Raw genomic sequence first — 25392 nt, 5'->3', positions numbered from 1 at the left:
ATGTTTGATCCAAAATCTACAATTCAGAGTTTGAAAGGTTCCACTGATTAACATCTCCAATTAGAAAGTGCTGATTAATCCTTGCTGACAATTGTTACTCACACATTCCTCACAGTAGCATGTCCATTGTGAAATTACATTATCAAGGAGCATTAAACTAAACTGTGAAATATTTCACAGGCACATCAATAAAAACTTCATCAATCAACATTGATATTGATGAAACTTGGAAGTCACTGAGTTCAATCATTTCTGACACAGCAGCAGCAGCCAGGGTTAGGGGGATAGAGCGGGGGAGTGGGCCGAGGTTGAGTGCTCTTTCACAGGGTCACTGCAGACTCGATGGGCCAAATGGCCTCCTTCTGCACTGGAAAGATCCGACAGGATTCTATGGGAAAGGTGGAACCCATAACACAGACTGGTTTGAGAGCCCCTCAGCAGAGATGATATCTGTCATTGAAGCAAAAAGCAAAGCCGACCTGATGTACAACATAAACCCAACACCGAGAACAAGGCATCACTTGAAAGTAGTCAAGACAGTTATGTAAAAGACGGAGAGATTGTGAAAATAAACACTGGACAGCCAACGTCAGTAATTCCACACTGCCTGTGATAACAGAAATCTATGTGCTGTGTGTGCTGGGAAGAAGAGGGCTCTGGGTCTGACCATCACCAAAGGCGTTCCCCTGAAATCCCAGATGGTGACATCCTGACAGATGTAAACAGATGTCCCGCTGGGTTGAACATGACTGTCAGCTGTGCTCCGTCAGACGGACATCTCCCAGTCGCTGTCTGACTCTCCTGCAGCTTCCTGTCATGGTTCAGTTGGACAAGGCCATTGATTGCTCAACAAGCATAAAAGCGTCCAGCAAGGATGGAATTCCAGCTGAACTGCTCAAACACAAAGTCCCATCGACTGTCACACCTTCACGACCTCCTCCTCTGTTGGGAGGTCGGAACCATTCCATGTGCATGTTACTAAAATCATCACAGCTGATAAAAACAGCAGTGACAGAGGAGGTTGCAGCAACTACAGGAATGTCTCACTCCTTAGCAGCACCGGGAAGACCTTCACTAGGGTCATGTTTAAAAGATTCATCTACTTGCAGACTGAGTGGATACAAAAGCACAGTGCGGTTTCTGTGCTGACAGATCTACAGGAACGTGATCTTCTCCACACACCAGCTGATAATAATAATAATCTGCATTGTCACAAGTAGGCTTATATTAACACTGCAATGAAGTTACTGTGAAAGCCTCTTATCGCCACATTCCAGCGCCTGTTCGGGTACACAGAGGGAGAATTGAGAATGTCCAAATTACCCAACAGCACCTCTTTCGGGACTTGTGGGACGAAACCCACGCAGACATGAATAGAACGTGCTGACTCTGCGCATTCAGTCACCTGAGCCGGGAATCAAACCTGGGACCCTGGCGCTGTGAAGCAACTGTGCAACCTACCCACAAAAAGTTGACAAATGAATTGAGAATACAAAGTTTAAAATGGTGTTTGATTCATTTCATATCTGAAAATAAAGTTACGTAAAGTCAATACAGTTGTGCGCATTTCAGCACGTTTGCTCCAACACCTTTGAGAGCAGAGAAGTTAACCCTTTCCACTGACAGCACGGTGATGATTTAAACTAAAGACATTGCCTTTTCAAGATTTGGCTTCATCCCATTTGGTATCTTTCAAGACAAAATGTTTAAGAATGGAAAATATCAGAGTTATCTCCAAACTGATTGCAAATTCCTGTTCTTCTGTCTCTGATCTACAAATACATTATGTGAATATTAAATTGGACAGTAAAGTTCCTCATTTGTTGCTTTATAGTCTGTGTTGTTCTGAATGATGACAGTATTAACCTTCTCCCTAACCTGCCTAACCCTTCTGTCCATTCACCAACTGAAACCAGACTCCTTGACCTCAGGGTGACATTCCCTGTCTGCCTAGTTATTCCTTTAAATCACGCCCTGAATTGTTGTTAGATTGTTTCATCATGCTGCCATATTTCAACAACAAATGTTGAAATGTTTGCTCCACATCCACAGGGTTTCATCTGTTTAAAGCCACAAACAGAAAGGTCAATTTTTCTCCTGGAGTTTGAGACATGATGCAGAGTTTCAGCCAATGTGGAGAGGCCATTTACCTGCTCTGCCTGTGGGAAGGGATTCACTCAGTCATCACACCTCCTGACACACCAACTTGTTCATACTGATCAGAGACCTTTTAAATGTGAGAAGAACTATAAAAGCAGAAAGGATTTGCTGATACATCAAGGCAATCACACTGGGGAGAGGCTATTCACCTGCTCCAATTGTGGGAAGAGATTCAACTTGTCCCTCCCACCTTCTGACTCACCAATTTGTTCACACTGATCTGAGACAAATTAATTGTTCTGATTGTGAGAAAACATTTAAAAGCAAAAAGGATCTTCTGTAACACCAGCGCACTCAAACTGGGGACAGGCCATTCACCTGCTCCAAGTTCGGGAAGGAATTCAGCCGATTACCTCACCTTCTGAGACACCATCGAATTCACACTGGGAAGAGACCGTTCATCTGCCCTGTGTGTGGGCAGGAATTCATTGATTCATCCGACCTTCTGATACACCAGCGGGTGCACACTGGGGAGAGACTATACACTTGCCCCGTGTGTAACAAGAAATTCACTCAGTCATCCACCTTACAACACACCAACTTACTCACACTGATCAGAGACCTTTCAAATGCTCTGATTGCGAGAAGGGATTTAAAAGTAAATGGAATCTGCTGACACATGGTTCACAGTGGGGAGAGGCCGTACACCTGCTGTGTGTGTGGGAGGGGGTTCGCTCAGTCAAACAACCTGCAAGCAAGTTCACAGGCGACAGCAGGGGATGGATTCTGCTGTTATTGCTGCTGTGAATCACATCCAGGACTGAATGATGTCTGGATGCCTGTTTCCAGTGGGGTTCCACAGTTCTCTGGTACATATGAATGATTATGAAATTTGCAGATCATACAACAATTCTGCGTATGGTTGACATTGCGGGAGAAAGCCATGGACTGCAGGAAGATATCAGTGGATTGGTCAGATGGGGAGAACAATTGCAAATGGAATTCAATCTTTTTTAAACTCCAGCGCCTTTTCAGGTACACAGGGAGAATTCAGAATGTCCGATTCACCAAACAAGCAAATCTTTCAGGACTTGAGGGAGGAAACTGGAGCACGCGGAGGAAATCCAGGCAGACACGAAGAGAACGTGCAGACTCCACACAGACATAATAATCTTTTATTGCCACAAGTATGAGGTTACTGTGAAAAGCCCCAAATCGTCACATTCCGTCACCAGTTGGGGTAAGCTGGTACGGGAATTGAACCCACGCTCTGGCCTTGTTCTGCATTACAACCCAGTGACCGAAGCTGGGAATCGACCCTGGCGCTGTGAAGTAACAGTGTTAACCACTGTGCTACAAACGGTGAGAGATAATGAATTTCAGAGTGAAAACAAGACAAGTGAATGAACTATAAATAGGATGAGACTTAGAACTGGTGAGCAACAGGGAGGCATTGGAGTGCCTATTCACAGGTAGCTGGATAGATCGATCAGGCAGCCAAGAATCCTTTCTTGGATGAGGCCTGGAATATAACAGCAAGGAGATTATGCTAGAACTTTATAAAACACGAAGAGTACAGTGAGAGAATGGAGAAGCATTGCGGTCACTGTATTAATGAACTATAAGTCATGATTCATTAATTAGTATAAATTTATATAATTGCAGTCAGTGTTCAATTGATCAAATCTTGGGGATAAAGTTGAAGCTGAATGACAAGCGATTATAACAGTAAAGAAGTCTGAATTCTTCATTAAGTTAAAATCCAAACTGTTTATATAACAAAAATGAAGAAAATCATTTCAGTTAATTCCTGATAAAAATTACGTGACTTCAGGCAAATGGAACGAGCTGATTGGTGAGTGGCTGATGAATCTTTATTTATTTTAACCAGAAGTTTATTGTTGATTCAGTCAGTTAATAATGGAATAAATAAAGGCAATGACAGGGCATCCCAGTCCTGTGGAGAGCACATCCTGGTCACTGCATTCATCAATGATAAAGTGAGATGATTCATTAATTATCACAAAACTAAAATCAATCTGATCATCGTTCATAGAATTACAGTACGTGGTCCATTCATCAAATCTAGGGGATAAAGATGAAGTTGCGATTGTCAGAGTGAAGACATCTGAATTTTTCAGTCAATTAATCATTTGCGAGGTTTAGATATTAACAATCAACAAAAAAGGGTGGCATGGTGGCACACTGGTTAGCACTGCTGCCTGAAGGCGCTGAGGACCTGGTTTCGAGCCTGGCCCCGGGTCACTGTCCGTGTGGAGTTTGCACATTCTCCCCGTGTCTGCCTGTGTTTTACCCCCACAACCAAAGATGTGCAGGGTAGGTGAATTGGCCACACTATATTGTCCCTTAATTGGGAAAAAAAAGAATTGGGTACTCTAAATTTATTTTAAAAAACAATTCACAAAAACATTTCAGTGAATTCCTGATAAAAGTAAGGTGACTTCAGCTCAATGGAAGAAACTGATTAGTGAGAAGCTGATGAATCTTTATTTATTTTAATCTTAAATTTATTTTGTTTAAGTCAACTAATCAAATAACTAAAGACCTGGCCGGGGATTCCAGTCCTGCTCCACGTGGGAAACCAGGATACTTCTCATGTCCAGAACAATCACAAGTGCAGGAAGTGAATCAGCTGGAGCAGCAAGAAGGGCAGTGGTCGAGAGGTATGTTTGTGATTCGTGGAGTATTTCCAGTGGGATTCTAGATTTCCCAGGACATGATTCCGTGCTTCTTGAGTTCTATATCAATGCTTTAGACTTTAACCTGGGGACATGATTAAGTCATTTAGGTCCTCTTTTTGACAGTGAGCAAGAAAGCTGCAGACTTTTATTATTAATTTATGGGATGTGGGCTTCACTGGTTAGGCCAGAATTTATTGCGCATCCCTCGATGCCCTTCAAAACGTGGTGGGGAGTTTCCTTCTTGAACCGCTGCAGTCCTTCAGGTGTAGGTACACCCACTGTGCTGTTAGGGAGAGAATTCCAGGATTTTCTCCTAGCGACAGCGAAGGAACGGTGATATATTTCCCAGTCAAGGTAGTGAGTGACTTGGAGGGGAGCCTCCAGGTGGCGGGATTCCCAGTGATCTGCTGCTCTTGGCCTTCCAGATCATGGTCATGGATTTGGAAGGTACTGACTAAGGAACATTGGTGATGGTACACATGGCTGTCACTGTTCGTCGGTGATGGATGGTTTGAATGTTTGTGGAGGAGGAGCAATCAAGCGGGCTGCTTTGTCCTGGATGCTGTTGAACTTCTTGAGTGTTGTTGGAGCTGAACTCATCCAGGCAAGTGGAGAGTATTCTATTACACTCCTGACTTGTGCTTTGCAGATGGTGGACAGGCTTTGGCGGGGGGGGGGGGGGGGGGGGGGGGGGGGGGGGGTCAGGACATGAGTTACCCTTTATAGAATTCCTAGTTTTTGACCTGCCCTGGTAGCCGCAATGCGAATATGGCTCGTCCAGTTGTTTTTGATCAATGGCACCCCCCAGGATGTTCATTGTGGGGGATTCAGCGATGGTAATGTCATTGAATGTCAAGGGGCGATGGTTAGATCCTCTCTTGGAGGAGGTGGTCATTGCCTGACACTTGTGTGGCACGAATGTAACTTGCCACTTATCAGCCCAAGCCTGGATATTGTCCAGGTCTTGCTGCATTTGGACAAGGGCTGCTTCATTATTTGAGGAGTCACGCATGGTGCTGAACATTGTGCAGTTATCCGCAAACATCCCCACTTCTGACCTTATGATGAAGGCAGATCATTAATGAAGCAGCTAAAGATGGTTGGGCCGAGGACACTGCTCTGAGGAACTCCTGCAGTGATGTCCTGGAGCTGAAATGGTTGGCCTCCAACCACCACTACCATCTTCCTTTATACCAGGTACGACTCCAACCAGCGGAGAGTGTTCCCCGATTCCCATTGACTCCAGATGAGCTGGGGCTCCTTGATGCCATACTCGGTCAAATGCTGCCTTGATGTCAAGGGCAGTCACTCTCACCTCACCTCTGGCATTCAGTGCTTTTGTGCATGTTTGAACCAAGGCTGTAATGACTGCAGGAAGACATCATTAGACTGATCAGCGGGCGAGAAAAGTAGCAAACTGAGGTCAATCCAGAGAAGCGCGGGGTAATAAATACATTTGGGGAGGACAAACACGGCAAAGGGAAAGAATATGAATGGTATGATAGTGAGGTGTAGAGGGACAGAGAGGCATAAGAGTGCATGTCACAGATCCCCGAAGGTGACAGGAGAGGTAGATACAGTGATTGTAAAGGCAGAGAGGATACTTTGTTATTCACAGGGACACAGAGTACTAGAGCAGGGAATATTCCCAGAAATGTCCATTGGAGTAAAGACCTGAAACCCCTCTCTCCACAGATGCTGCCAGAGCTGCTGAGTATTTCCAGCATTTTCTGTTTTTATATAAGATCAGGGAGGTTATACTGGAGCTATGCAAAACACTAGTTAAACCACAGCTGCATTACTGAGTACTGTTCTGGTCACCACATTACAGGATGTGTTCATACTAGAGAGGATGCAGAGGGGATTGACGAGGATGTTGACACAAATGGAGAATTTTACCAGTGAGGAAAGATTGGAGAGGCTGAGGTGGTTTTCTGTGGAACAGAGAATGCTGAGGAGAGATTAACTGAGGTGTATAACATTATGAGGGGCCCGGATAGAATGGATAAGAAGGATCTATTTCATTAACAGATCAATAACCAAGGGGTTTAGATTTAAAGTAATTAGCAGAGGATTGGGAGTGGAAGGGGGATAATGGATCTCTGTATCTATTCAGAACCCTGGATATGCGTTATCCCTTCTCAGTTCCCGAATAACAGAGATCAAGTCTGTGCTTTTTGGCAAAATCCAGTTGAACTTTATTTGTCAGCTGTGCCACTGGAAAACTTGTTTTTGATACAAAATTTAGAAAGAACTAGCCCTGCAGCAAGCTAGTCAGATTAATTGTCTTTCATGAATATAGAAGTTGAGTTTTCATTCAAATCATAATACACCAGATAAAATAACTGGGCAATTGCAATTAGCACGGTAGCATTGTGGATAGCACAATTGCTTCACAGCTCCAGGGTCCCAGGTTCGATTCCCAGCTTGGGTCACTGTCTGTGCGGAGTCTGCACATCCTCCCCGTGTGTGCGTGGGTTTCCTCCGGGTGCTCTGGTTTCCTCCCACAGTCCAAAGATGTGCAGGTTAGGTGGATTGGCCATGATAAATTGCGCTTAGTGACCAAAATTGCCCTTAGTGTGGGGTGGGGTTACTGGGTTATGGGGATAGGGCGGAGGTGTTGACCTTGGGTAGGGTGCTCTTTCCAAGAGCCGATGCAGACTCGATGGGCCGAATGGCCTCCTTCTGCACTGTAAATTCTATGATAATCTAAGCACAGCGAGCAGCAAAGGTTTCAGAAATATAGATGGAGTGAGCAAGAAGAGAAACAGAACAGAGCAACAGAAGCACTTTTCCATTCCGGTAAGTGATTCTTAAGAGAATTGTTATCTCAAAGTCTGGCCTTCTTTTTACTGCTGATTGGCTTTAACTAATTTATAATTAATCAATTCGACCAAAGTGTCTGTCCATCAATTCAAGAGATTAGGTATGTGAATATGTTGGTGTAATTTTCCCATTCCATCGCTTGCCAATTCTCCAAATTATCGACAACTGCATCTCAACATTTATTGAAAAAACACAGCCTTCAGAGCATTATGACCTCAGACTGTCTATTACCATGGAAACGGGACAGCTGTGCTGGAAAAGCAGCAGCATACAATGGGGTCTTTTAGCTAGTTGGTGTCACTGACCTTGCTTGTCTCAAGCAATTTGCAAATGTTAAAATCTAGGTTTGATGAAAGAAAATGAAAGTGTATGATCTGTATTAACCCTTAATGGGTTTCCAGCTACTGTTGCACTCAAATAATGCTTAATATGCTAAATGAGTTCTCACTTCACCCTTTTACCTTTATCATCTCTAGCTAACTAGAAAAGCCAATTTCTCTCAGTCTTCTCCCTTTTGATTCTTCTAAAGATTAATAAGATGAATCAAAATAACGCATTGAAATTAAGGAAGAAATGCGACAGGATAGAAGTAAGCGCGGGGAGGAACTCATTCACATTGTTGTGAATGGTTCACTTGTTTGAGAACAGCCTTCAACACTGGAGCGGGCAAAGCTTTGCAAGCATTACAAGCATTCTGGAAGTATTTTATTCAAAAAAGTAATTATACTGTACAATAACAATTCAGTAATAATGGAAATTGATTATATGATTGCAGTAATAATTGGGTAATAATGCTGCAATAAAAGTTCAATAGTAGGAGCCTTGTTCAATGTCTTGGGCTGGTGGTGCAGTTGGACCACTATGAACCACTTTGATTGTTGGGGTATTATGGGTAGCCATACATTGGCCAATGCATCTGATCAGCAAGACCCACTATGTAAATGACAAGTCCAAAAATGAACAATCAGAGAAATCCCTGAATGATAGAAATTCCTGTGCCACCCACCCATCCAGAGAGCCATCCCCAAAGAGTGGTGTCAGAGGGTTGGTAAAGTTTCCCAACTTCCTCTTGAATATGTGCTGAGAAGCTTTTGATTTATTCTGATCACTGGGATGTAGGTGCAACACTCTGCACCAATCAGGGCACAGGTGCCACCTTTTTCGGCTAGCAAATAGTCAAGTGCCACCCAATTCTGTAAAGCCACAGTTCGAATGGCTAGCATCTCGGCTGAAATGCTATTTAAGGTTCGGGCAGTGTCATTGGCTATTTTCTCTAAGGTGCGGCCAATTTAATGTATTCTCTGGTCAATACAATGACGCCATAGGCAGGGATGAGAGCAGAAAAGAATTTCTCAGCCCCTGTGATCTCGCGTTTAGATCTCATGATGATAGTGGTAGGTTGATATTTCTCAAACTGTGGGATGAGAGGTCCATGTTTTGAGTCTGCATTTATAGCATCGGCTAGGGAAAGGGAATGGCAGATGAAGGGGACAATGAATCAGAAATAGCACGCTCCTCTCAAGCTCATTGGGAGCCAAGGGTATGCAGTATTAGCGCAGATGTAATAGGTGACATGATAGGTAGAATATTGGGCAACCACTTGTGGGGACCAACGTTCTGTACAATTTGTCCCATTGGTGTGATCAGATAGCCCTTTAAAGTCGATGGGATTCCCTTCATGTCCATAGACCTTTCTTGTGTCATGAGTGCACTGTGTACTGGCACTCACATCCAAATAATATTCACATTTACTGTGTCCCGCATTCCAAGCTCTATGATTATAGCCGATTAAACATATGGTCCCAGTTGGGAAGGTTACTTGGGGTGGTTTCTGTTTCCGATCACAGACATGTTGATACCAACCCTTGAAAGTGTTTAATGGGAGGCCTGCAGATCGCCATCTCTGAACCTCATCGTTTATCATTTCTTTGGTTCTGGTGTCTCCACATTGGGGAAGGAAAGAGTCGGGATTTTGGAAAATGTACCATTCTGCCATTTGGGATAAAGTAAAAGGAACAGGCTGCAGTGGGATACCTGCTTGGGAATTGGTAGGAATAGAAGAACATACCCAGTACTCAGAGACATTAAAGTCTCTGGCATAGGTATAGGACATGTAAAGGAACGTGTTAACATTGAACTCCTGGGTAAGGCCTGCTGGGCCAAACATGTAACTGAAAATCAATATTATGGCAAACAATTTTACAGATTCTGATTTTGGTACGCGCGCTTCACATGTGACGCGTGAAGCCATGATTTATTTCCTTGGAGTTTCACGGCTGATTGGGTTGTGAGTAATATCTGGTAGGGGCTTTCCCACTTGGCTCCTAACGGTTCGCGCTGAATTTGTTTGCTGTAAACGGATTCGCCGGGCACCAAGTTGTGGCCCCCCTCAGGAGGATCGCCCCACGCCGCCAACACCTGACAGCATTTGTTAAGTTTTGACAATAACTAAGTAAAGCATCAACTCATCAGATGACAGTCTGCCTTTCTTAAGTCAATAGTTCCTGGCAGGGACATGGGTCTGCCAGTGATGACCTCAAATGGGCTTAGGCCTGTGGTTCTGTTTGCACAAAACTAGTGGCAAGGCTTGAATCCAATTCCTGCCTTCTTGATTGTATCTGGACAATCGTTCTTTTAAAGTCCGGTTCATGCGTTCCACTTGTCCTGATGATTCTGGATGATCAGGGCAGTGTAGATTCCAATCGATGTTCAGTAACCTGCACACCTCCTGGCAAACAGCAACTGTAAAGTGGGTTCCATTGTCTGAATCAATGCTAGCTGGTACTCCCCATCTGGGAATATAGTCTTTGCACAGAACTTTGGCTGTATGGTTGGCTGTTGCCCTCCTGGCTGGAGCAGCCTCGACCCATCGAGAGAACGTATCCACTATTACAAGGATGTCAGTGTATCTTTGACATGTAGGAAGGGTGATGTAATTGACCTGTATGTTCTGGAATGGTCCTGCAGGGGCAGCTTTTAGCTGAGGCATTGATGTTATAGGTCGTAAGTTCTTTTGACAGGTTACACAGCGGTTTGATACCAATTGTGCATGTTTTTTGAATCTTTGCCACACCAACTTTTCTGGAATTGAGCCATCATCTGTCCTGGGGCTAATTGTCCCCATGAATGGATCTGTTGGGCCAGAAATGGCATCAGTGCCTGTGGTGCAACTGGTTTATCAGTCTGAACTTGTCTCCAAATATCATCACCATACAACTGGATACCTGAGTCTAACCATGACCATTTCTCTTTGTGCCGAGTCATGTTGCATTTCACGTAGATCTTGTAATAAATCGGTCACTCCCAATTTGTAGATGTGTCTTGGTTCTGCTGAAGAATCCCACTGGGAGGCAGCTTCCTTTGCTACTCGGTCTGCAAGGGCGTTTCCTTGTGCTTCTGTAGTGTTGTCTTGAGTATGGGCCTTACACTTTAGAATGGATACTTCTTTTGGCAAAGCTATGGCTTCTGGGAGGTCATCATTTCAGCGGTGGGAATCTAGAACTCACTGTCTGATAGGGTCAAAGAAGCAGAAATCCTGATCACTTTAAAATAAATGTCTTGGATATCCAATTGAAGGACTGGGATATACAGGACAATCGACTGAGATCTGCAAAATGGGATTAAGCAGAATAGCTCCACTTCAGCCAGCACTCACACAATGGGCCAAATGGCCTCTATCTGCACTAGAACTTTTGAGGTTTTTACTCTGATAGTTGGAGTTTGTTTCTGATGATAATAACCTCGAAGGGACTGGAGTTTAACATTCTAGATATTGGTGAAATAAATCAGCTGTTTTAAACACGTTGTACATTTTTGTGTTTCCAGCCCAAGTGGTTAACATCACCTGGCTGGAGCTCAGAAAGGACAATCTCACCTCATAGAATCAGAGAATTTACCTGTTCATTGATGGGACGTTTGCGAGCCTAGGGGCACTGGAGGAGAAGTTTGGGCTACCCCCGGGAAATGCTTTCAGGTACATGCAAGTGAGAGTGTTTGTGAGGTGACAGGTGAGGGAATTCCCGTTGCTCCCGGCACAGGGGATTCAAGATAGGGTGATTTTGGGTGTATGGGTCGGAGAGGGCAAGGTGTCGGCGATATACCAGGAGATGAAAGAAGAGGGGGAGTCGTTGGCAGAGGAGCTGAAGGGTAAATGGGAGGAGGAGTTGGGGAAGGAGATTGAGGAGGGGCTATGGGCTGATGCCCTAAGTCGGGTTAATTCCTCTTCTTCGTGTGCCAGGCTTAGCCTGATACAATTTAAGGTGGTTCATAGAGCGCATATGACGGGGGCGAGGCTGAGTAGGTTCTTTGGGGTGGAGGACAGATGTGGGAGGTGCTCAGGAAGTCCGGCAAACCATGTCCATATGTTTTGGTCATGCCCGGCACTGGAGGGGTACTGGAGGGGTTCTGGAGGGGAGTGGCGGGAACAGTATCTAAGGTGGTGAAAGTCCGGGTCAAGTCAGGCTGGGGGCTAGCACTATTTGGAGTAGTGGATGAGCCGGGAGTGCAAGAGGCGAAAGAGGCCGGCATTCTGGCCTTTGCGTCCCTAGTCGCCGAAGGATCTTGTTAATGTGGAAGGAGGCGAAGCCCCCCAGCGTGGAGGCCTGGATAAATGATATGGCAGGGTTTATCAAGTTGGAGAGGATAAAGTTTGCCTTGAGAGAGTCTGCGCAGGGGTTCTACAGGTGATGGCAACCGTTCCTAGACTACCTCGCAGAGCGTTAGATGAAGGTCGGTCAGCAGCAGCAGCAACCCGGGGGGGGAGGGGGGGGGAGGGCAGGGGGGGGGGGGGGGGGAGGGGGGGGGAGGGCAGGGGGGGGAGGGCAGGGGGGGGGGAGGGGGGGGAGCAGGGGAGGGGGGGAGGGGGAGGGGGGGGAGGGGAGCAGGGGAGGGGGGAGGGGGAGGGGGAGGGGGGGAGGAAAGGGGAGGGGGAGGGGGGGAGGGAGGGGGAGGCTGGGGGGGGAGGGGGAGGCTGGGGGGGGAGGGGGAGGCTGGGGGGGGAGGCTGGGGGGAGGGGGAGGCTGGGGGGAGGGGGGGATATCTTTTGTGGGGGGGGGGGAGGGAGGGGGAAGAGAGGTTTATTTGGGGGGCATTCGAGCAAGAAAATACATGAATGAGCCGGAAAACTGACATGTACGGGAGGAATCCAATGTACAAAGCTCTGTATCATATCGAATTACCATGTTCATGTCTTGCTATGTGAGCTTTCTTTTTGTTACGGGGGGGGGTGGGGGTTTGTTTGTAAGGGTGAAAAGTTTTGTTTAAAAAAATTCTTAATAAATATATATTTTTAAAAAAGAATAAGAGAATTTCATAGATATCATAGAATTTACAGTGCAGAAGGAGAATTTACAGTGCAGAAGGAGGCTATTCGGCCCATCGAGTCTGCACCGGCCCTTGGAAAGAGCACCCTAACAAAGGTCACACCTCCACCCTATCCCCACAACCCAGCAACCCCGCCCAACACTAAGGGCAATTTATCATGCCCAATTCACCTAACCTGCACATCTTTGGACTGTGGGAGGAAACCGGAGCACCCGGAGGAAACCCATGCACACACAGGGAGGATGTGCAGACTCCGCACTGAAAATTACCCAAGCCGGGAGTCGAACCCGGATCCTTGGAGCTGAAAATCAACAGTGCTAACCACTGTGCTACCGTGCCACCCTTGTATCCAAGCTCCCGGATTGTCTGTCTTTCTCTCCGGGTAAGATTCTGTTTGTCTCTTGTATTTCACTGTGACAGGGCGGAGACCTGATTGAAGGGAGTCAAACATGGGAGTTCTGGGAAAGATGGGCAAGATTTGGGAGGTGACAACATGTTCAAAGAGTTTGGAGAGGAGAGGGAGGTTGAAGATGGGGCAGTAATTTGTAAGGATGGCAGGGTCAAGTGTTTGTTTTATTGAGGGGGTGATGATGGCAGATTTGAAGGACAGAGGGACAGTACCTGAAGTGTGAGAAATGTTGACAATATCCATGGACACAGGGTAGTTGGCTGTCAGTAGCTCAGTGGGAATAGCGTCGATGGAGCAGGAGCTGGGTCTCATGGACAAGATGAGCTCTGAGAGGGCATGAGGGGAGATGGGAAAGAAACTAGAGAAAGATGTGGGTTCAGGGCTCGGGAAAGGATGAAATTTAGAGACAGTTTGGTCCGGTGGGCTCGTGGAAGGGAGGGAAGCAGCAGAGGCGGCTGATCGGATTTACTCAATCTCAGTCACAAAGAAGCTCCACAAGCTCCTCACACTTTTTGTTGGAGGTGAGGATGGAAGAGACAGGGGAGAGCGAGAGTACTTCAAAAGGAACTAACTTGTGTCAAAGATATTAAAAAGTTCCAGCACACTGCATATTTCACACAAATCTAATTTATTTGACTTTTAGCCAGAATATTAGCCCCTGTAAAATGGGCTGGAATTGTTATCAGCAGAGAGAGAGCCAAATTAACATGGTTCAGTCTCAATGTGAGTAACAGCAAAATCCAATCACTGTGGTTACTTGTGGCCTCGTTGATGTGTCTGCAGGTTGGATGACTGAGTGAATCCCTTCCCACACTTGGAGCAGGTGAATGGCCTCTCTCCAGTGTGAACTCGCTGGTGTGTCTGCAGGGCAGATAACTGAGTGAATCCCTTCCCACACTTGGCGCAGGTGAATGGCCTCTCCCCAGTGTGAATTCGCTGGTGTGTCCGCAGGTTGGATACCTGAGTGAATCCCTTCCCACACTTGGCACAGGCGAATGGCCTCATCCCAGTGTCAACTCGCTGATGCTTCTGCAGGTCAGATGACTGAGTGAATCCCTTCCCACAGGGTGCGCAGGCGAATTGCCTCTCTCCAGTGTGAATTCGCTGATGTACAGTGAGGTGAGATGATTGTCTGAACCCAGTCCCGCAGTGAGAGCACCTGAACGGCCTCTCGTCAGTGTGAACACCTTGATGGCTCATCAGTTCCCCAGAACTTTTATAGCACTTCCCGCAGTCTGGACATTGGAACGGTCTCTCATCAGTGTGAACTCGCTGGTGACTCAGCAGGTTGGATGACCGAGTGAATCCCTTCCCACATTTGGAGCAGGTGAATGGTCTCTCCCCAGTGTGAATTCGCTGGTGCATTTTCAGGTTTAATGACCGAGTGAATCCCTTCCCACACTTGGAGCAGGCGAATGGCCTCTCCCCAGTGTGACTTCGCTGATGTACAGCGAGGTCAGATGATCGCCTGAACCCAGTCCCGCAGTGAGAGCACCTAAATGGTCTGTCATCAGTGTGAACACGTTGATGGCGAATCAGTTCCCCAGAACTTTTATAGCACTTCCCGCAATCTGAACACTGAAACGGTCTCTCATCAGTGTGAACTCGCTGGTGACTCAGCAGGTTGGATGAAGTGGTGAATCCCTTCCCACACTGTGAGCAGGTGAATGGTCGCTCCCCAGTGTGAACTCGCTGGTGACTCAGCAGGTTGGCTGAAATAGTAAATCCCTTCCCACACTTGGAGCAGGTGAATGGTTTCTCCCCAGTGTGACTGCGTCGATGAGTTTCCAGCTGGGATGGGGAAGTGAATCCTTTCCCACAGTCCGCACATTTCCACGGTTTCTCCTCAGTGTGACTGCATTTGTGGCTTGTGAGGCCTGACGATTGACTGTATCCTCGTCCACACACACAACACGAGTACGGTTTCTCCCCACTGTGAACAATGCTTTTTCCTTCCATGTTCAATGATATTCCAATGATATTCAGGATATGATAAATTGAGGACTCTGTCAGATCCTGATGTGATGCTTGGTTTGAGTTTCCGGACTTTGATGCCTCCCCTTCGAACACCCTGTTAAATTGATTTAAAACAGAAAATAGGGAGTGAGAGAGAACCCACAAAACACAAAGGCAGATGGTGAAATTGAGCTGAATGAATCTGGTCATTTGTGGGGCCGGCACTGGGAAAAAGTGACCATGAAAACTGCTGGATTATTATTAAAAACCCAACTGGCCTCTTTGGGAGGAGAGAGGAAGAGGTGAAGAGGGATTTTGTATATCTACAAGTCAGATTAAAGAGAATAGATGGCAAAGCAAACTCGATCTTGAGCGTCATAAACAGTAATATTGATACCAAAACTATGCTTCTGGTGGCACAGTGATTAGCACTGCTGCCTCACAGCGCCAGGGACCCGGGTTCAATTCCGGCCTTGGTGACTGTGTGGAGTTCCTCCCAGTGTCTGCGAGAGTGTCCACCCGGTGCTCAGGTTTCCTCCAACAGTCAAAAGAAGGGCAGGTTTGGTGGATTGGGCTTGATAGATTGCCCGTTAGTCTCCAGGGATGTGCAGGTTAGGTGGGGCTATGGGGTTACAGGGACAGGGTAGGGGTATGGGCCTAGGCAGGGTGCCCTTTCAGAGTTGGTGCAGACTCGATGGGCTGAATGGCCTCCTTCTGCACTGTAGGAATTCTATGGTTCTAATTCCATTCTATGAATCTTTCTAAAGCTTTGGTCACCACTCTTCAGGAAGAATAGGAAGGTTCTTGAGAAGGTGCAGAGGAGATTTACCAGAATGGTTCCAACAAAGGAAGTTGAGGGGAGATTTGATTCAGGGACACAAGATTATGCCAGATTTGCATCAGGTGGACAAAGAAACTCTGTTTCCATTCACTGATCGTACAAGCAGCCGGGACACAGATTTAAAGTTTTGGGTAAAACCTGGATTGATCTATATAAGATCCTGAGGGGTCTTGACAGGGTGGATGTGGAGAGGGTGTTTCTTCTTGTGGGAGAATGTAGAACGAGGCGTCACTGTTGCAAAATAAGCGGTCACCCATTTCAGATGGAGATGAGGATTTTTTATTCTCTTGAGGGTTGTAAGACTTTGGAACTCGCGTCCTTAAAAGGCAGCGGAAGCAGAGTCCTTGAATATTTTTAAGGCAGAGCTGGATAGATTCTTGATGGGCAAGGGGGTGAAAGGTCATCAGGGGTAGGCAGGAATGTGGAGTTGAGGTTAGAATGAGATCAGCCGCAACCTTATTGAATGCTGAGCAGGCTCGAGGGGCCGAGTGGCCTGTTCCGAGTTTGTATGTAAAAGGTACAGGAGATATGAGGTGATATGAGATATATGTTTTTACACAGCGAGCGACAATTACCTGATTCTTGCTGCCTAGGAGGGCGTTTGAAAATAGATACATGAATCATTTGATTTCAAAAGGAAATTGGATAGACATTTGAGGGAAATAAACCTGCGAGGAAACAGGGACAGAGCAGGAGAATGGGACTGACTGGATTGCTCCAGATCTAGCAAGGATTCAATGGGCCGAATGCCCTTCTCTGTGCCATCATATCTCTGACTCTTTTGGGTAATCTCGTTTTGTAATTTAACCCTGGACGGTTCAGATATCACTCAGGTAAATCTGTGCTACACTCCCTCCGAGGCCATTCTATCCTTCCTCAGGTTTGTTGTCCAGAACTGAACACAGTTCTCCGGGTTTGGTCTAACCAGGGTTTGTGAATCTCGGGGCTTTTCCAGTCACACTGAGACTAGAAATCTTCCTTCACAGACAGAACAGACAAACCTTATACCTTCCAAAGAACAAAGAGAACAAAGAACAAAGAAATGTACAGCACAGGAACAGGCCCTTCGGCCCTCCAAGCCCGTGCCGACCATACTGCCCGACTAAACTACAATCTTCTACACTTCCTGGGTCCGTATCCTTCTATTCCCATCCTATTCATATATTTGTCAAGATGCCCCTTAAATGTCCCTATCGTCCCTGCCTCCACTACCACCTCCGGTAGTGAGTTCCAGGCACCCACTACCCTCTGCGTAAAAAACTTGCCTCGTACATCTACTCTAAACTTTGCCCCTCTCACCTTAAACCTATGCCCCCTAGTAATTGACCCCTCTACCCTGAAAGAACAAAGAAATCACGAGTGCGGCCCCAGAGCTAAACAATGAACATTCTCCACTCTCACTGTCCACCGCTTCCGGCTTCTCTCCACAAACAACCTCACAGAGACCAGGGGGGAGACACTGACCCAGTGACAATGTCACTGTATGAGAGGAAAAGTCTAATGGCACCCCTCCACACCCAGATGCTGCTGAAATTCAGGTTCTGATGAATCGAGTGACTCTGTCAGATTGCGATGTGACGTTTGGTTTGCTTTTCCCATCTGTTAAACCTCCACTTCCATTATCCTGTAAATTTACAGAAACCTCACTGTCAGTTTAGGATAGAAGTTCACAACATTCTCTTCTCGCCAACTTTGATTAAACGTATTCCTGGAGGTTTGATCACATGACCTGCCCCCATCCTCCAGCCATTAATCGGTCAACACATCCATCCTTGTGACACACTGCCTTCCTCGGCCAATTGGGAAGCAAAAGGACTTATTACCTTACAGGACAGTTACTGCCCTAATGATTTTCCAGACACTCAGGTAAATGAACCTCGCCAATGCAGGGAGCGGAGTTGGTGTGAACTCGGGGAGAGGAGCTTCGGAACAGTAAACATAAATAACTTACCTCAGGGATTCACGGCCTAGCCGGCAGGGAGCGGAGTTGGTGCGAATCCGAGGAGGAGCAGCTTCGGAACATTTTATTTTTTTTAAATTCAGAATACCCAATTCATTTTTCCAATTAAGTGGCAATTTAGCGTGGCCAATCCACCTACCCTGCACATCTTTTTGGGTTGTGTGGGCAAAACCGACACAAACATGGGGAGAATGTGCAAACTCCACACGGACAGTGAGCCAGAGCCGGGATCGAACCTGGGACCTCAGCACCGTGAGGCAGCAGTGCTACTCACTGCGCCACCCTGCTGCCATCAGTAAGTATAAATAACTTACCTGTTGGATATCTGGACTGGGGGCAAAAACTGAAATGTGACATCAGAGTAATTAACTAAGTTGGGGAGTAACTAGGAGATTAGTAACGAGGAGATTGCTGAATGTTATCTATATCAGGGGCTGATTGCTGAATGTTATCTATATCAGGGGCTGTTTAGCACACGGCTAAAACGCTGGCTTTGAAAGCAGGCCAAGGCAGGCCAGCAGCAGCATGGTTCAATTCCCCGAACAGGTGCTGGAATGTGGCGACTAGGGGCTTTTCACAGTAACTTCATTTGAAGCCGACTTGTGACAATAAGCGATTATTATCATTATCTTCTTACAGTTTTATGCTGTCATCAATGCTGTCTACGATGCCACCGAACTTTGTATTATCAGCAAAAGTGCAGAAGAGGCACTTCGATCCATCGAGTTTGCACCAACACATCAAAATCTGACCCACCTACCTAATCCCATTTGCCAGCACTTGGCCCATAGCCTTGAATGTTATAATGTGCCAGTCTTCATCCAGGTACTTTTTAAGAGGATGTGAGGCAACCCGCCTCTACCATCCTCCTCAGCAGTGCATTCCAGACCCTCACCACCCTCTGGGTAAAAATGTTTTTCCTCAAGATATGTGTCAATAAATCTAATATAATCTAACCCCACTCTCTGCTGTCTGTTGGTTAGCCAATCCTCCATCCAAGCTAATATATTACCTCTAACCCCCGTGGGATCTTACCTTGTTTATTACCTTTTGTGTGACACCTTATCAACTGTATTTTGGAAGTCCAAATACATCCACAGGACCCCCATTATCCACCTGGCCTGTCACATCTTCCAAGAACTCCAACAAGTGAGTCAAACACTGCACCAAACCACGCTGACTGATGGATTGCGGTTTGACTTTCCAAATGTCCAGTTACTACTTCTCAATAATGAATTCCAGCAGTTTCCCAACAACAGGCATTAAACTAACTAGTTTCCTACTTTCTGCCTTTTTGAACAGGAGGGGTGCCATTAGACTTTTCCTCTCATACAGTGACATTGTCACTGGGTCAGTGTCTCCCCCCTGGTCTCTGTGAGGTTGTTTGTGGAGAGAAGCCGGAAGCGGTGGACAGTGAGAGTGGAGAATGTTCATTGTTTAGCTCTGGGGCCGCACTCGTGATTTCTAAACCCCGCCCCCCGACACTGACCTCTCACCTGACACATCACAATGCACGGAGTGATTGACGGCAGCACCGAACCAATAGGTGAAGAGTGGACAGATCCGGAGGACCGGTTGGGAGCGACTGGTCCTCCAACCAATCAGCGCGAACGAGGCGGCGGGACTGGGCTGAGTGAAGCATGCGCAATGTGATTAATGGCGAGGCAGCAAAAGGTTCTATCTTGGATCCACAATCCGTGAAGTTGGGAATGGCGGGACGGAGGGAGAGATAAATCAGGAGGGTCGTTAGGCACGCTTCGTGCACATGTTATATAGACCAAAAATCCGGAAAAATGACCTACCAATACCTGGGGATCTGAGCGGGAGCTGCAGCTTTGTTACAGACAAGATTAAGCAAACGCCATCTTTATTTGACTCTGGCAGACGTGCGCATGCGCCGTCTCAATATTGGGTTCGCGGCAGCAGTGGGTATGCGCCCTCGGCACCCTTATTTGGATCACGAGCAGTAGTGCGCATGCGCCCTCGGCATCCTTCTTTGGATCACTCGCAGCAGTGCGTATGCGGACCCACCATCTTTATTGGGGCACGAGCAGCAGAGCGCAGGCTCAGTCGCCATCATTGTTGGGGGCAACATTTTTGAAATGTGTCTTCATGACAGAATGTCCAGCAAACTGCTTCACTCTGAGTTACAAATTCCTATTTATGGGGCAGAATATATGTCCAGGGCTGTGACAATAATTCGAATTTATATTGTGACTTGAACGGAATAAAACTTTGAAGACTTTCAGAGAAACGTTACAAAATAACAATTGACACTGAGCCACAAGAGGAGATATTAGATTTTAAGGAGAATCTTAACGGAGGAAAGTGAGTCGGAGAGTTTTAAAGAGGAAATTGTGACCTTGGCAACTCATTAATGGTGGAGAGATTAAAATCAGGAATGCTCAAGTGGCTGGAATTAAATGAGTGCAGAGATCTCAAAGGGGTGTGTGTGGAGGAGATTACAGAGATCAGGATGGTCATTACCTTGGAGTAAAACAATGAGAAATTTAAACTTTTTGTGCCTTTTAAAAGGAAACGTTTGTAGATCAGGGGCTGGTGTGAGTAAGCACATGGGTAGCAGAGCTTTGGAGGGTGTTTATTGTTGGAGTCTGGCTGCGAGTGTATTGTAATAATTTGTTTGAGAGGTAACAGAAGAATGGATGGTGGTTTCTGCAGCAGATGAACAGAGACTAAGGTGGAGTTGAGCTGTGTTCCTGAGGTGGAAGTCGGCAATCTTGGTGACGATGTAGATCTGTGGTCAAGAGCTCATCTGGGCTTCCGGATGCGGCAATGACCAGCTAAGTCGCACGTTTCGGCACCTCCCGTTTTAACAGACTTTTGGGCTCTTATCGGGAGCCCCAACGGCAATTTTCGAAGGCTAAACCCACTATGAGGCGACATAGAAGGGAGTCCCCCCGGATGTGAATGGACAGAAGAGATAATAGTGGCCAGATTGCGGAGGATCCTCTGGAGCAGCGGCATAGAAGGGAAGTGAGAAGCAAGATGGCGGCGGAGGGAGGCCAGTTGGTATGGGGCCTGGAACAGCAGGAGTTCCTCCGCCGATGTGTGGAGGAGCTCAAGAAGGAGGTGCTGGCGCCGATGCTGCAGGCGATTGAGGGGTTAAAGGAGGCTCAGAAGACCCAAGAGATGGAGTGAAGGCAAAAGCTGCCGAAAATGAGGACGAGATACAGGGCTTGGTGGTGAAGACGGAGACGCACGAGGCACTGCATAAGAGGTGTATGGAGAGACTGGAAGCCCTGGAAAATAGCTCGAGGAGGAAGAATTTAAGAATCTTGGGTCTTCCCGAAGGGGCAGAGGGAGCGGACGTTGGGGCGTATGTGAGCACAATGCTCCATACCTTAATGGGAGATGAGGCCCCGATGGGCCCCCTGGAAGTGGAGGGAGCGTATCGAGTCCTCGTGAGAAGACCAAAGCCAGGAGAAATACCTCGAGCAATAGTGGTGAGGTTCCACCGATACAAGGACAGGGAGATGGTCCTGAGATGGGCGAAAAAGACACGGAGCAGCAGGTGGGAGAACGCGGTGATCCGCGTGTATCAGGATTGGAGTGCGGAGGTGGCGAGAAGGAGGGCGAGTTTCAATCGGGCCAAGGCGGTGCTCCACAAGAGGAAAGTGAAGTTCGGAATGTTGCAGCCGGCAAGACTGTGGGTTACACACCAGGGTAAACACCACTACTTTGAGACGGCAGAAGAGGCGTGAGCATTTATTGAAGAGGAGAAGTTGGACAAGATTGGAGAAAGAGTGTTTGAAATGAAGTAGTGAGGTGGTGGCAAGGGACTGTGAATCAGATGGGGGAACATTTTCTTTCCCCTCGAAGGGGGGGTCACGAAGAAATGTGGGCGCCGGTGGGGAAGGGGAGGGGGAAGGAGAGAGGGAGCTGCGCCATCAGGGGTGGGGCCGAGAGGGAAGCGCGGGCTTTGTTCCCGCGCTATGGAAATTGTGGCGGGAAAAGGGGGCGCAGGAAGGAGGGGGCCTCACATAATGGGGGCTAAGGATAAACGGGGGAAGCCGAGGTCAGCCAGAGTTTGCTGACTTCCGGAAGCAATATGGGAGGAGCAACTAAGCTAGAGAGGGATCTAGCGGTGGGGGGGGGGGGGGGGTGGTAACTGGGTTGCTGCTGCTAAGGAGAAGGGGGAGCTGTTACGGGATGGGATGGTCGGGACGGGAGGGCGCTGTCGGGGGGATAAGCGGGTGCGTGGGAACCGGGTGAGGAGCTGGTCTAAAATAGGGGATGGCTAGCCGACGAGGGGGGGGGGTGTGGGTAAAGAGCCCCCCAACCCGGTTGATCACGTGGAACGTGAGAGGGTTGAGGGTTGAATGGGCCGATTAAGAGGGCAAGGGTACTTGCGCACCTAAAGAAGCTAAAGGCAGACGTGGTCATGCTTCAGGAGACGCACCTGAAACTGGCGGATCAGGTCCGATTAAGAAAAGGATGGGTGGGACAGGTATTCCACTCGGGCTTGGATGCAAAAAATAGAGGGGTGGCAATACTGGTGGGGAAACGGGTATTGTTTGAGGCGAAGACCATAGTGGCGGACAGTGTGGGTAGATACGTGATGGTGAGTGGCAGACTGCAAGGTGAGGCGGTGGTGCTGGTGAATGTATATGCCCCGAACTGGGATGACGCGAACTTTCTGAAGCGTATGTTGGGGCACATCCCGGACCTGGAGATGGGAAAGTTGGTAATGGGGGGGGACTTCAACACGGTGCTGGACCCAGGGCTGGTCCGGTCCAGATCTAGGACCGGGAGGAGGCCGGCAGCGGCCAAGGTGCTTAAGGACTTTATGGAGCAGATGGGAGGAGTGGATCCCTGGAGATTTACTAGGCCAAGGAGTAAAGAGTTTTCCTTCTTCTCCCATGTCCACAAAGTCTACTCCCGGATAGACTTCTTTGTCCTGGGAAGGGCGCTGATCCCGAAGGTGGCAGGAACGGAGTATTCGGCTATAGCCATTTCAGATCATGCCCCACATTGGGTAGATCTGGAAGTAGGAGAGGAAAAGGAACAGCACCCACTCTGGAGATTAGATATGGGACTGTTGGCGGACGAGGGGGTATGTGTAAGGGTGAGGGGATGTATTGAAAGGTACCTTGAGATTAATGATGACGGAGAGGTCCAGGTGGAAGTGGTCTGGGAGGCGCTGAAGGCAGTGGTTAGAGGGGAACTGATCTCCATAAGGGCCTATAAGGGGAAACAAAAGGGTAAAGAAAGGGAGAGATTGTTGAGGGAGATTTTGAGGGTGGATAGGCAATATGCGGAGGCTCCAGATGAAGGGCTATACAGGGAAAGATGAAGATTGCACACGGACTTTGACTTGTTCACCACGGGTAAGGCGGAGGCACAATGGAGGAAGGCACAGGGAGTGCAGTATGAATATGGAGAGAAGGCGAGCCGGCTGCTGGCCCAACAACTTAGGAAGAGGGGGGCGGCGAGAGAGATCGGAGGGGTTAGGGACGAGGAGGGAAAGATGGAACGGGGAGCGGAGAGGGTGAACGGGGTGTTTAAGGTATTTTACGAGAGGCTATATAAGGCTCAACCCCCGGAAGGGAAAGAGGGAATGATGCGTTTCTTAGACCAGCTGGAGTTCCCGAAGGTTGAGGAACAGGAGATGACAGGACTGGGAGCGCAGATTGAGGTGGAGGAGGTGGTAAAAGGAATTGGGAACATGCAGGCAGGGAAGGCCCCAGGACCGGATGGGTTCCCGGTGGAGTTCTATAGGAAATACGTGGACCTGCTGGCCCCACTTCAGACGAGAACCTTTAATGAGGCTAGGGAAAGGGGGACACTACCCCCGACGATGTCGGAGGCGACGATATCGCTGATCTTGAAAAGAGACAAAGACCCGCTGCAGTGCGGGTCATACAGGCCTATTTCCCTCTTGAACGTAGATGCCAAGCTTTTGGCCAAGGTGATGGCAACGAGGATAGAGGACTGTGTCTCGGGGGTGGTGCATGATGATCAAACGGGGTTTGTTAAAGGGAGACAATTGAATGCTAATATACGGAGGCTGCTGGGGGTGATGATGATGCCCCCACCGGAGGGGGAGGCGGAGATGGTGGTGGCGATGGATGCAGAGAAAGCATTTGATAGAGTGGAGTGGGACTACCTGTGGGAAGTACTGAGGAGATTTGGATTTGGAGAGGGGTTCATTAGATGGGTTCAGCTCCTGTACAGGGCCCCGGTGGCAAGTGTGATTACAAATAGGCAACGATCTGACCACTTCCGACTATATAGGGGTACAAGACAGGGATGTCCCCTGTCCCCGTTACTGTTTGCGTTGGCAATTGAGCCACTGGCCATAGCGCTGAGGGGCTCTAGGAAGTGGAGGGGGGTACTTAGAGGAGTAGAAGAGCATCGGGTGTCACTATACGCGGATGATTTGTTGTTGTATGTCGCGGACCCAGTGGAGGGGATGTCTGAGATAATGCAGACACTCAGGGAGTTTGGAGAATTTTCAGGATATAAATTGAATATGGGGAAGAGTGAACTGTTTGTGATACACCCCGGGGAACAGGGCAGGGGAATAGATGATTTACCGTTGAGAAGGGTAACAAGGGATTTCCGGTATTTAGGGATCCAGGTGGCCAGGAACTGGGGAACCTTGCATAAGCTTAACTTGGCACGACTGGTAGAGCAGATGGAAGAGGACTTTAGGAGGTGGGACATGGCGCCCCTGTCATTGGCGGGCAGGGTGCAGGCGGTTAAAATGGTTGTCCTTCCGAGGTTTCTTTTTGTGTTCCAGTGCCTCCCTGTACTGATTACAAAGGCCTTTTTTAAGAAGGTGGACAAGAGTATTATGAGCTTTGTGTGGGCTGGAAAGACCCCAAGAGTAAAGAGGGGGTTCCTGCAGCGCAGTAGGGACAGAGGGGGACTGGCACTGCCGAGTCTAAGTGATTATTATTGGGCCGCCAACGTGTCAATGATATGTAAGTGGATGAGGGAAGGGGAAGGAGCAGCGTGGAAAAGACTGGAGATGGCATCCTGTAGGGGAACTAGCATAAAAGCACTGGCGACGGCGCCTTTACCGTTCTCCCCGAAAAAATACACCCACAAACCCAGTGGTGGTGGCAACTCTGAAAATTTGGGGGCAGTGGAGACGACATAAGGGAGTGACGGGTGCCTCAGTGTGGTCCCCGATAAGGAACAACCATAGGTTCATCCCGGGAAAGATAGATGGGGGATTTAAATCTTGGCAGCGAGCAGGAATTGCGAAATTGAAGGACTTGTCCTTAGACGGGACGTTCGCGAGTCTGGG

General features: G+C 47.8%; 1 protein-coding gene across 1 annotated transcript in view; it reads right to left on the bottom strand.

Moving 5' to 3' along the window:
- LOC140422634 (uncharacterized) overlaps window positions 1-25392 on the bottom strand; it is a 111967-nt gene that overhangs the window by 21784 nt on the left and 64791 nt on the right. The window contains exons 4-7 of the mRNA XM_072507638.1: window positions 19279-19296; window positions 14116-15058; window positions 10853-11055; window positions 9697-9799 (exon numbers count right to left, since the gene is read on the bottom strand). Of these exons, the coding sequence (XP_072363739.1) occupies window positions 9697-9799; window positions 10853-11055; window positions 14116-15058; window positions 19279-19296 (1267 nt within the window). The remainder of the gene's footprint in view (window positions 1-9696; window positions 9800-10852; window positions 11056-14115; window positions 15059-19278; window positions 19297-25392) is intronic.

The sequence above is a fragment of the Scyliorhinus torazame genome, chromosome 5, assembly GCF_047496885.1.
Source record: "Scyliorhinus torazame isolate Kashiwa2021f chromosome 5, sScyTor2.1, whole genome shotgun sequence".
NCBI lineage: Eukaryota > Metazoa > Chordata > Chondrichthyes > Carcharhiniformes > Scyliorhinidae > Scyliorhinus > Scyliorhinus torazame.
The sequence above is the reverse complement of the archived record's forward strand: the minus strand, read 5'-3'. Positions and strand labels throughout refer to the sequence as shown.